General features: G+C 39.7%; 1 protein-coding gene across 1 annotated transcript in view; it reads right to left on the bottom strand.

Moving 5' to 3' along the window:
• ELP1 (elongator acetyltransferase complex subunit 1) overlaps positions 1 to 12180 on the bottom strand; it is a 62554-nt gene that overhangs the window by 26274 nt on the left and 24100 nt on the right. Inside the window, exons 12-23 of the mRNA XM_043927570.1 lie at positions 11274 to 11444; positions 10369 to 10468; positions 8397 to 8579; positions 5886 to 5992; positions 5454 to 5557; positions 4170 to 4223; positions 3972 to 4077; positions 3051 to 3166; positions 2622 to 2695; positions 1794 to 1872; positions 1608 to 1687; positions 40 to 177 (exon numbers count right to left, since the gene is read on the bottom strand). Coding sequence (XP_043783505.1) covers positions 40 to 177; positions 1608 to 1687; positions 1794 to 1872; positions 2622 to 2695; positions 3051 to 3166; positions 3972 to 4077; positions 4170 to 4223; positions 5454 to 5557; positions 5886 to 5992; positions 8397 to 8579; positions 10369 to 10468; positions 11274 to 11444 — 1312 coding nt within the window. The remainder of the gene's footprint in view (positions 1 to 39; positions 178 to 1607; positions 1688 to 1793; positions 1873 to 2621; positions 2696 to 3050; positions 3167 to 3971; positions 4078 to 4169; positions 4224 to 5453; positions 5558 to 5885; positions 5993 to 8396; positions 8580 to 10368; positions 10469 to 11273; positions 11445 to 12180) is intronic.

Genomic DNA, 12180 nt, shown 5'->3' with positions numbered 1-12180 from the left:
TGTTATTCAAAAGATGCCAACTCAGGACAGCACACGTACTTGTGAGGGTTTACATTCTCCATTGCTGCTCTCATAGCATCGCAGATGAGGTCTACTTTTTTCTCATCAGGATCGCTGGAGAGTGGAACAGTGCTGGCAACTGGTGGAGGATACATGGTCTTTGTAACATCTTCTTCCCTAAGAACAAGTGTGTATTAAAAGGTCATAAACCAAACATATGTCCCAGCTATCAAACTACTAACACATATGTAGGAGTGTTGAGATAATAAATAAAAATGCTTTTGGAAGGCAGTTAATTCTACAAATATTCATATCTAGTGAAATATGGAGAAGCTTACTGAGAAGTGAAACATATCCACAGAAGATTTAAATGGTAACATTTATAGATGTTACACTGATACGCCCCAAACGGGGCCCAGTCCAGGTACCCACCCACAGGAGAGTGAAGCAGTAAGCTACATATGTTTACACTACGGCAATACTGTGCCTCCCTGGCGCCTCAGATGGTAGAGAGTCTGCCTGCAATGCCCAAGACTCAGGTTTGATCCCTGGGTCGGGAAGATCCCTGGAGAAGGGAATTGGCAACCCACTCTAGTATTGCTGCCTGGAGAATTCCATGGAGAGAGGAGCCCAGTGGGCTACGGTCACAAAGAGTTGGACGCGACTGAGTGACTAACGCTTTCACTTTCTTTTTCATGGCATACTGCTGGACAATAAAAAAGAATAAACTAGTGATACATGTAAAAACATGGATGAATCTCCAGATAACATGCTGAATGAAAGAAGCTTTACTTACACAGAAAAGTCAATACTATGACATATAATTCATTTCTAGGAAATTCCTGAACAGGCAAAATTGATCTTCAGTGAAGAACTCAAAAAAGCAGTTGCCAAAAGGGTGGGGAAAGAATAAATGCAAAGGGATCTGGAGGAACTTTCTGAGAAGGAAATGTTCTCTATCTTGATAGGGGCCAGGACTACACGGAAGTATACATTTTGTCAAAACTCAGTAAATAGTACTTATAATCTGTGCATTTTGCTATAGATAAATTTGATGTGGAGGGGGTGGGACCTGTACACAAAGAATACACTCTAGTTAATGTCACACAAGGCGAAGTACTGACAGGGAAAGTGGATTTAAAATTGTCTAAAATTATCTTAAATTTATTTAAAATGAAGATGAACGGTGGATGGACAGATGGTAGATAGTGATAAAGCAAATACAGAAAAATATGAACTGTAGAATCTAGGTGATGGTATAGGATGCTCACTGGACAACTGTCTCAACTTTCTTATATGTCCAAAATTTTTCATTTACAAGCTTAGATAAAAGTCATTGCAGAAAAAGAAGCCATTTATTTCAATTAATAGTTTTTATATGTATACCTAAATATAAGTCAAAGAATAATTCACATGACATGTTTTAAAGTTTCAGTTTTAAAAAGAAGGGAAAAAAGTAAACATCCAGTATATGTGGCATCTAAGAGTTAGAGATTTAAAAGATTATATTGAAAGTAAATTTTCTCCTCTATTTATCTGTTCGATTTCCTTAACCAGAAAAGAGAAAATTATGGATATGATACTCATGAACTATTCAAAATACTTACTTCAATTCTGTGAAAAATAAATTAATATGATTCACAGAGTCTATCTGTCTTATGAAGGTTTCCACATTTTCAAGAAACACCTACCCAAAAAAAAGAATTAAAAAAAAAAGACAAAACATTTTAGTTCAGATCATATTCATTCAAGCCTAAAGTATACTATGATAAATATCAGATTTAGAACGTTACCTTAGGGTTGTGATCATGAATCAGATTGAGATTAATTCTCAGTTTTCTCATGCATTCAAATGCTTCTTTAAACATAAGTCTGGGGAGAGACGGAAAATGGAGAGAGGGGGGCATTTCACAAAAACTCAGCTCCTTGGACCTAGCACATTTTCATAAGGATATAAACCAGTTAAAATTAAGACTACAGCCCAACTACTACTGGATTTCTGCTCTGAAATCACAGAATGAAAAAAATCAGGCACCAGGTTCATTTACTTCCTAAATGGTGTGACGACTTAGTCATCAAGGCCACCCAAGGACTTGATCCCCACACACTCACATAATAAAATCTTTATGGAACTTAGGGCTATCTTCTTTTTTAACAAAATGTTAGTAAACATCTATCCAATATAAACTTTCCCCCAAATTCAAAGATTCAAACAATGGATCATTTCCTTCACAACAGTGGCTCAGGTATTTTGGGGTCATAGGACTTTTTATAAGTTTGCTGAAAGCCTTGGACCTTCTGCCCAGATAAACACACAGATATAGGATAGCATAAAATTGCCCTGGGTTCACAGGCCATCTAAAGCCCATATGGATCACCCTGGGCTAGGAAGCTGTTTCATACAACGAGCCTCATCATTCCTTCCGCTAGGAATGTCTTCTACACCATACAATTTAAGAATCTACGTGCCAAAAGAAGAAAGCCTCTGAGAATCTGATTGAAGATATCTGTAATGAAATATTTAAATACTTTTTAAGTTTTAAAAATCTTAACAGAAAGACTTGCTGCCTTCACACATAATTCATAACAATAACCTAACTAATCATATACATGGTACTTACTTGTCCAACCACTTTCGAATCTGAGCTAAAACCAGGGCTCGATGATGAACAACTTCTAAGTTTCCCCTTGGCATCTTAAAATAAATAAATCAAATCAACAACATGTTTAATTAAACAGAAAAAATTTAAATACCCAGAATATACAACTTTACCTAACTCTTCTTCAAGAATTAACACAACATTGTAAAATGAGCACACTTTTGGCAAAATCTAGTTGTGCTCAAAATTTACTTTGACTTTTAAGAGGTTTCCCTCTTAGCCTTACTGGGAAAAGCCTGTTTTAACACTCCTTTGTACAAAGCTAATAAAGAACTTAGCAAGGAAAGGCTTATAATAAATTAATACAAATGATAAAATATAATCCCCAAGAACTGTCTGGTATTTACTGCCAAACAACAATCAGAAACACAGCCTGAAAAATCAGTGTACCTGTAATATAAGCTTTGTGTCTTGAGGCACAACAGTGACGATGCGTGAACCCCTCTCCACCTTCCGCAGAGACTCGCCATTAGGCAGGTGGCTGCTGCACAGACCTGCCTGCAACGCTAGAGACACCACAGACCAAGCCTTGAGAATCACTGTCAAGACAAGCTACTCCCCATTAACTGCAGCTGAAACAGCACGTTATCCGAAGGAGAAGGAAGTGATTAATAATGAGGCCGGATTGCTCTGTCACTCAGCCTCAAGACCATCAGCCTTTCGGATAAACAAGTTCATCCCAGGATCTTGCCCTCTCTTACAGAGCCCTCATACATGATTCACAAACACAACTTCTCAACTGACATGGAAACCAGTGGGAAGACTGGGCAGCTTCTCTATGTCTTAGCTTTATCAGTACACTCCAATCACATCAGTGAAAGATTCCATTTCCAGGTTAGAAGCAAAGAAAACAAGTGGGCCATTTCTTTCTTAATAACAGAAGTGTGCGCACGCACACACATACACATGGGAGAGGGGGGTGCAGAGAATCAAGGAAAAACTGCAACCAATTTCCTACAAACCACAAGATGGAGTCCTTCAGATGTACAATGGAGGGTGGCCACAAAGAAGATTGAGCATATTGCCAGTAGTAATTGAAAGTAAAATATGAGTTAAAAAGTTTACTGAAAATTTTTTTTATCAGGGTATGCTGCTTTAAGGAAGGACCTCCCACTCTTTGATAACCGGTGTGGAATGATTTAACTGAGACACTGAGATTAGAGGCTAAGTAAACGAACTTGACATTTTCTCCAGTCTAGGACTCCAGGATAAAAAGCCAAAGTACATGACAAACATAAAAGTCATCGAGACTTCAAAGGACAAATGATATTAGAAGAAGGACTATTTTCTATCTTTACACTGAAAACTTACTTTTCAATGAAGCATCTCTCAGGCAAAAGCACTGGCAGGTATGGGAATGAGCTGTCACCAATAAAAACTCATCATATACAGCAAATGATGTGATATTTGATGCAACCTACAATAGGTTGGGGAGGCAAGGGGGAGAGTTAGTTATATTACTTAGAATCAAGATGGAAAAAGATCCAGCATCAAAACAAGCCATGATACCTCAGCGTCATTGATGAAAAAGCGACATCTGTCAGTCAAACCAAGGATACATTCCTGCAAAAAAATAAAATATGAAATTACCAACAATTCTAACCAAACAAGAGTCAAACACAACTTGGCAACTAACCAAACTAGTGAAACCAAATTTTTTTTTTGTTATATGGTTCTACTGTCCTATGATTTCACATTTAAGTCCTTGTAATCAGGACTCAAGATGCCTAAGGTCCAGGGCAAAGTGATCTATGATGCCATCCGATTCCTCGGAAGCCTTGACATTTCTGTCTCCTACACATCTCAAACATATCACCTTTCACCCCTCACTGCCTCCACTCCAACAGTCACTTCCACTCTCGTCCCTTTCAACATACTCCCACTGGGCAGCCAGAATAACCTTTCCAACCATGAAGCACATCACATTACTCCCTGATTAATATCATCAATTTCTCAGTCTTTGTTAAGTTAGTAAATGCATACTCCTCTGCGTCTAGTCATTGCTTCCATTAGGTTCCTTGAATAAGCTGAGCTCTAAGTTTATTTACAATATGCACAGTTCTTCCTCCCTGAAAAATTCTCCCTTTCTCAGAGATAGAGCTTTCTTTTTCTCCACATCTCAGCACATATACCACCACCTCCTAGAGAGTTTCCCAGACCACCAGAAGTTGGCCTCTGCATCCTCACAGCTACCATCCTCTAATTAGCCTCCATCAATCCTCTTGGTGCTCTACCTCTACACCCTGCTCACTGACTTCACTCTCCTATCAAGAGGGGATGGCCATACCCATATTGCTAGATTAAAACTTCCAGAAGGGCAGGAACTAGTTGGCAGTTTTGTTCTGTAACCACTGCATCCTACCTCCTGCACAATTACAGGCAATTCTAATATTTGATGACTAATAATTTACTCAATACCCATTTCAAGATTACATTTCTGTTGTCCCCAAAAGTTACTAATGAGACTAATTTTGTTAGTTCTGTACGTGTTCTGTTTTGAATGTTCTATACAACTGGGGATAACTCTGCCAACTGCATTTTTTCTATTTTTGAGTTTATACCTCCAAGGAAAGGAATCAACTAACTACTATTGACACATGCGAGGCAACCTCTTAAACCTATTTCATAAACTGATAAGCTGAGGTTCAGGAAAGCGACGAACTTCTCATTGTTGCCTTGAGATTTACTGGATGCTCAGGTCCACTTTCAAAGCACACGCTCTTTCTACTTAATGCTGTCAGCTCCTGGGTCACTGCTCCATGAGGTCAATTTTTCTGCCTTATGTTCACTTACCTCTCCTCCAATCATGGCCAATTCAGTCTGCGTGCACAGGTATGGAAACCGAACAGGAGAGCCACCAGAGTTCTTCCATGGTTCAACCGCCAGACAGGGCGACTCTGCAGGTTTGGCAGATGAGGTTCACCAAAAGCTGATCTGCTCTTTGCAAAACACCCTCCCATCAGTGCTTGCTAAAGCACTTAACGTGCAATTTAAGTCATTCTCCAAATGTGTTTTGGAAACTCATGAGAAAAATCCAGTTTATTGCAAGAGAAAATACAGGTAGAACACACATGCTGATTCTACTCTACAGATTAAGGATTTCCAGGGTAGTTAAAAGACCTAATAATCAATGTGGCACTTGTAAAACACTCCCAAGTATACTTTCTCAAGATTTAAATATGTATGTAAGTCATAAACATGCTTTCCCAACATTCTGATACTCACCCCAAAGGTACTTAAATATCTGGCCACCAGCCACCTGCAGGGCTACTGACTTGGTCTTGGGGTTGCAACACAGACTGATTATGACCCCATCCACTGTCACCGATGAACTGAGAAGAGTGAGGAAAAAAAAAAGGAGATGAAGAAAACATGAATAGACCATTTTTCTCAAAAGTAGTGACAATTCACTGATTTTGCAAAACAGAAAAAGAAGCAATTTCCCTCTGGTGCTGCACTGCCTCGTTCAATACAATATAAACATAATAAACATGTTTATATACATACTAACACACATATGTTTATACACACACTAACAGATAAACTACTGCAAGCACAAGCCCAGGTAATGCAATGACCTGTCAATGTGACATATTTTTCACAATGTCAGTAAGTCACGTGTGAAGTCATCAGTCCTATTCTGGCAGCAACTTATGCAACTTATTGTGAATTACAATTTGCTGCCTTCAGTAGACAATGTGGTGTCAATATTTATCTGCCAATATTGGGTTGGCCAAAAAGTTCATTCAGGTTTTTCTATACCCTTGTGCCCAAAACCTGAATGAACTTTTTGGCCAACCCAATACAAACTGCATTAAATAAAGCAGTCAATCTGTAGGAAAGTGAGCATATTCAGTATCTCTATGGCTACTGTACATACCCCTAGAAATCTGTGGGCCTCATTAATGGGAAGAAGGGAAACTGTTAATGCTGTTATATTTTTTTCTGAGTCAATGAACCAAAAGTAGACATGTGTGAAAGGAAGTGGAGGTAGCAATAAAAGCAAGCAGTGCCAATGCTAACATATATTCAGAGCTTTTAACCAATCTACCAAAAAAAAAAAAGCCACAAATTTGAAGAGGATAAATTATCTGTGAAGTCAAGGGAATGGACTCTGGAGGTGCACTGCTGGGCCTGGATCCCGGCTCCACCTCCATTATCTCAGTAAGTTACTGAAACTGCTGTGCCTCAGCTGTAAATTGATAACAGTACATGTCAGAGATGTGTTATGAAAAATAAGTGAGTTAACATAGGGAACAGCACTTAAAAGAGTACGTTTTACAAAGCATAAGTTATAGTAAATGTTAACTATGAAGAGCTATAAGCTGATTGTGGGACTTTATATTTATCAAACACGTTAATATTTTATATGAATGAAATAGCCTTTTTTGAGAAACAGAAGACAAAGCAGCAGAAATGTATTTTAAATGACTTTTCACTTCCTTTACAGCAAATGAGATAATGGCATTTACCGTTCACAAGATAATGATAAAAAATTTCAGGTTTTGTATAGTAGATATATGCATAATTTAGGCATTTCTAATGTCAATTGCTCTGTTTTCTAAAGGGAGCCCTTGTTAAGTATGCACGTAGTTAGAACATATTCTGCATCTAGACATATTCACAAAAATTTTTTTAAAATATGAAGCATTATTACTCAAAGATTAGAAGGTAATAACAGCACTGGAGTATGTTTCACGAGTACAGTAAAGAAAGGTTCCTAATTTTGCAACAACGGTTTTCAGGATTTAAAGCTAATCAGTGAACCTTTAATTACATGTGAATCTAGGGATTATTATCAGTGTATACCTAAGGTGCTGAGTTTTGACACTGGAAACCTGAGGATTTCTCAGAGCTTCCCAGACAATTCTGCTGAACAGTAGGGCTCGCAATACAGAAGAGAGCATTCATTAATGAGACCTGTTAGGTGACAAAGATGCAGTGAGGAATCAAAATGAAACTCAGGGTCAAGGAGCTGTGAAACTTTAGCAAACAAAAACAGAGGAGACTTTCTAGTAGTACACGCAGTCAAGTGCCAAACAAAATTATAGAAGAGGAGGCTAGAAGAAGTATTTTGAAGTCACTACATCAAAATAACTTTAACCCTGAATATTCACTAGAAGGACTCATGCTTCGGCCACCTGATGCAAAGAGCCGACTCACTGGAAAAGACCCTGATGCTGGGAAAGATCGAAGGTGGGAGGACAAAGGGATGACAGAGGATGAGATGGTTGGATCAGATCACCAACTCAATGGATGTGAGTTTGAGCAAGCTCCGAGAGATGGTGAAGGACAGGGAAGGGCATGCTGCAGTCCATGGGGTCGCAAAGAGTCGGACATAACTGAGTCACTGAACAATAACAAGAATATCAGAATGAAGTGCAAATGTAGAGATCTTATAATTGATGAGTTGCTAATTCTCCTAAGCTAACAATTACTTTCTAGAAGGTAAGTATAAGTTGAATTAAAAGTTTTAATATACCTTAAAAACATTTTGCCTCATCTACTGGCATCTGTGTTATTTTTTACCCCTTTCTGGTGCATTTTAGTTTATATTTTGACAGAGCTAAAAATCAGACTTAATGTGTGTGTACAAAAAGAAGCAATCACCCCTCAACCCTGCCCTCTGAATGCAAAAAAAAAAAACCACAAAACAAAACTCCAATGCTCACAAAGGACAAAAGCCTGTATCTATGTGCTTATGAGCACACGGAATACAGGGAACTGTTCTGATACCTGATTTTGAGCTGTCCCTGCTCGTCGTCCGTCTCAGAAGGGGCCACAGTCAGATGGTGAATGACAGACTGGGGGCCGGACTGACTGTGGCTCACGGCCAGGAAAACGTCTTCCTGAACCCAGGTGAGAAGGCTGAACTTCAGTGGGTTTACTTCTTCAGCTTCACTGTCCTCAATCTGAATTCTGTTTTAAATATTGAAGAATTTCCAAAGCATGAATAAAACCTTCACGTCACTGAAGTTGTCCTGAATGGAGAATGCAATGCTTTCTACACAGTCAAATCCTCATTATTTGGAGGGACAAAACCTAAGGTAACGTCCAATACTAGAAAATCCAAAAATAATAATGCTTACCTGGCTTAAGAATATGTTTTCTGCTACTTAAAATTAAGTTTCTTACACTCTGAGATTTTTAGATCTGAAGAAACCACTTCAAGAAACTAATTACACAAGAAAAACTGACTGTACTAGGCCCTAACGAATAAAGTCCAGCAGTTTTTCACCGCTCACCAGCATCCAAACAGTCAGCAGGTATCGAGGTCTCAGGGAATCCATCCCTTCCTAAGCGTCTCACAGCAAAATGACTACTTAGCTTAACAGACGATTTCTGTCTCTAATGCCTTCCTCCTGTAGCATTTAAACACTGGTGGAGGGCCTTGTTTTTGCTACTTCAAATGGGAACTCATGACGGCTACTTCCTGCCATTCAGCTCAAGCAGCAGATCTGGGTGCTCACTGGAGACGCTGGGTTACCAGCCTGATCTTCCCACTCAGTCGGCTCTTCCTGGACTCAAGTCACTCCACCGCAGCGCAGCCCCACGCAGGCGCGTCCACGCCTCTGGTTCTCCCTGGCCCTCTTCTCCCCGCCACGCCCAAGAGTCTCCATACTTCTCTGGCCATCCTCAACCTATCTCTTTTTCAAGGTTCAAGGTAAGTACTCATTGAATACATGCACATGTGTGGCTGAGACCCCTCACTGTTCTCCTCAAACTATCACAACATGTTAGTCAGCTGCACTCCAGTACAAGATAAAAAGTTTAAAAAATTAGTAAATAAAAAAATTTAAAAAGGTAAATTTATTCATGCCCTTCACGAAATCTTCTCTAAATGACTTAGAGCTATCCTCCTCACAATTTTACAAAATTAAACCACATTCTCAACTGCCTCACACTTTCTAGTTTGTCTTAAATCTGTCCTCTCTTTCCAGTCCGTGAAATGAAACAATCCATGTACATGTTCTTTGATAAACTACTAAGCATTGTACGGTCAGTTCCCAAATCATACAGAGGTTGGAAACATATTCATTTATTAAATATAATGCACATATTTAAGAATTATATATTAAATTCAGTTATTTGTTCATTATTCCCCATTAATTTAGGAATAAATGCTCCCGAGAGACAAAGTAGTACAGTAGTTAAGAACACGGATGTATTAAATAGAATAGAATCAAATTCAGGATTTTCACAGAAATGAACTCATAATTACTATATCCAACTGTTTATAGTATAGTTTCAGTGGAAACATGCCTCCTGGTTTCCAACCCAAGAACCTCAAAACACAGCAACCAAAAGTTCTGCACTGTAGGATGAGATCGAGCAGACACTATGTTAAGTCAGCCACACGTTAGCAATGTATGACTCCTCATTTGTGAAAGCAAATGCACTCTGCTCCATCATCTTCATCTCCATCTTTCCCATGGGGTTTTCCCTGGAGAAAACTCCCCAAGGGATGTTGGGGGAATGGTTTCTAAGTCAGTTTAAGGCTTACACTCCATCACCACCTATCAGCATACATGACGTTCAGATAACTGACTTCCCCAACCAAGGTGAAACACCAGGGCCCAGGTGTTGTATCTATTTCTTGTTCCACTGAGCAACAGGCACAGGATAAGACAGTAATGGTTGGCTGAGTTTAGGACAGAGGCTGGCTGCTCCTGTTTCCAGAGGTCCAAGATAACTAAGAACTACCTACTTGTATCTTTTGTTCAGATGAGGCGTTCTAAGGGAAATTTTAAATCCATTTCCACCCACAGCTCCCAGTTTCACCGTAGAGTCTACGCTTGGACTATCACCTAGGGAAAAAAAAAAAAGCAAATATTGTCATAGTAAACTACAAACATTTTTCCTGATATTAACGACATGAGGTCCTGCATGTTAATGGGGTTCTAAAAGGTAAGCCACTTCACAAATAAAGTAATCTAGAAAATAACCACATCTCAAATTCTTTCCTCAATTTCTGCACCTTTCAGGCTGAGAATTCAACACTTATTTGAAAACAAGGTTACCACAGTCATGCGCCAGTAGAACTCATGGCACAACCATAGAATTCACCAACTCCAAGTTTTTCCAGCACATGAGGAAAGCAACTAGAAAGAGACAGCAGTGGACTGTGGAAGGACAACCCGGTTAGAAACGTAAACACCTAAGTTGAGGTTCTCGCCCCTTTTTGCTCAAGCCAACTTCAAACCCTCTGGCATTCTGTTCCCTCATCTATATACCTGGAAAACCCCACTCTGACACAGCTCCTAGGAAAGCTGTGAGAGCAACTGAAAATGTGTGCAATGGTAAAGAAAACTGTAAAACATGTGAAGGATGTAATGGGACACTACGTTAATTTCTAGAGCTGAGTACTATTCTTAAAAAACTGACCCTTCAATTTCAATAAAGCAAAAGGAATTGTTCTCCTTAGCCAGAGTAGGATTGAATCTCTGTCCCCCCAAACCCTACAGGTCAATTAAACAGCACAATAATACTGATATTAATTATAAATGTCAAAATTTTTGGAAAACCTAGAGTGAAGGCAACACCAAACTATAATTGATGTTTGTGTAGGAGGGATGTGATTCATAACATCCTGATAACAGCTTCTGAACATACCACATTTATAGACAGAAATCTGGTTACTGGCGTCTAGGACAGCGAGGTCGTTACTCTTTTCAGGGTGTGCCGAGAACATGATCTGATTTACAAAGTGTGGGAGCTGCAGTCGGTAGGTGCACATGGGAGGTGGAACCACACTCTGCCGGAAGACTGTCACCAACACCCTGTCTGAGAGCAAGAGAGAAGGAGGGTTAGACGCACGGATGTTCAATTTGTAAAACAGAGCCATTTTTAAAAGTCATTGTTGGTGCTTTTATGATGAATAAGCTTGAACACATTGTAGGGGAGAAAAGCAAGAAACTGGGCCCTGTCTGTATCTGACTACTATCAGCCCTTGACGACAGGCCTGGCTACCTCCGGGCCTCGGGCAGGCCCATCTCTGGGGTTGGAGAGTCAGGTGCCAGGGGCTAGGGCAAGCAGGCCAAAAGCTCAGAGTTCTGGCTTCAAACCTGGGCCTGCAACCAAGCCAGACTAAACCAAAATCCTTAATGCACTTCCCTGCGCACGGATCTGGTAGCAAGGCGTATCTGCTTAAGTCCTCTATACAGAACGTGTGACTGAAAGATCAGTATCGTGACTACTACATAGAACATAAATCGGCACACCAACTCACATTACAATCTTAGGAGCAAGCTTTCCTTTATGTCATCAGCAATAAATGAACTGTCTATTCAGGGGATTATGGCTTTCCCCAGTTTCTTCCCCCTCAGTAAACGAACACCCTCAACCTAATTAAAAAACACCAATCCCATCCTTGAACTAGACAGATGTCATGACCTGAACTGAACATACTGGAAAGGTATATAATTAACAAGCATTTATCAAAAACCAAAACAACGTAGCAGAGTGGTGCAGGGGTCAAGGTAGGTCTATGTCAGGGGACGAAAACAGGGCTGACACAGCA

Source organism: Cervus elaphus, chromosome 16 (genome assembly GCF_910594005.1).
Source record: "Cervus elaphus chromosome 16, mCerEla1.1, whole genome shotgun sequence".
NCBI lineage: Eukaryota > Metazoa > Chordata > Mammalia > Artiodactyla > Cervidae > Cervus > Cervus elaphus.
This window is presented reverse-complemented; position numbering and strand designations above follow the sequence as displayed.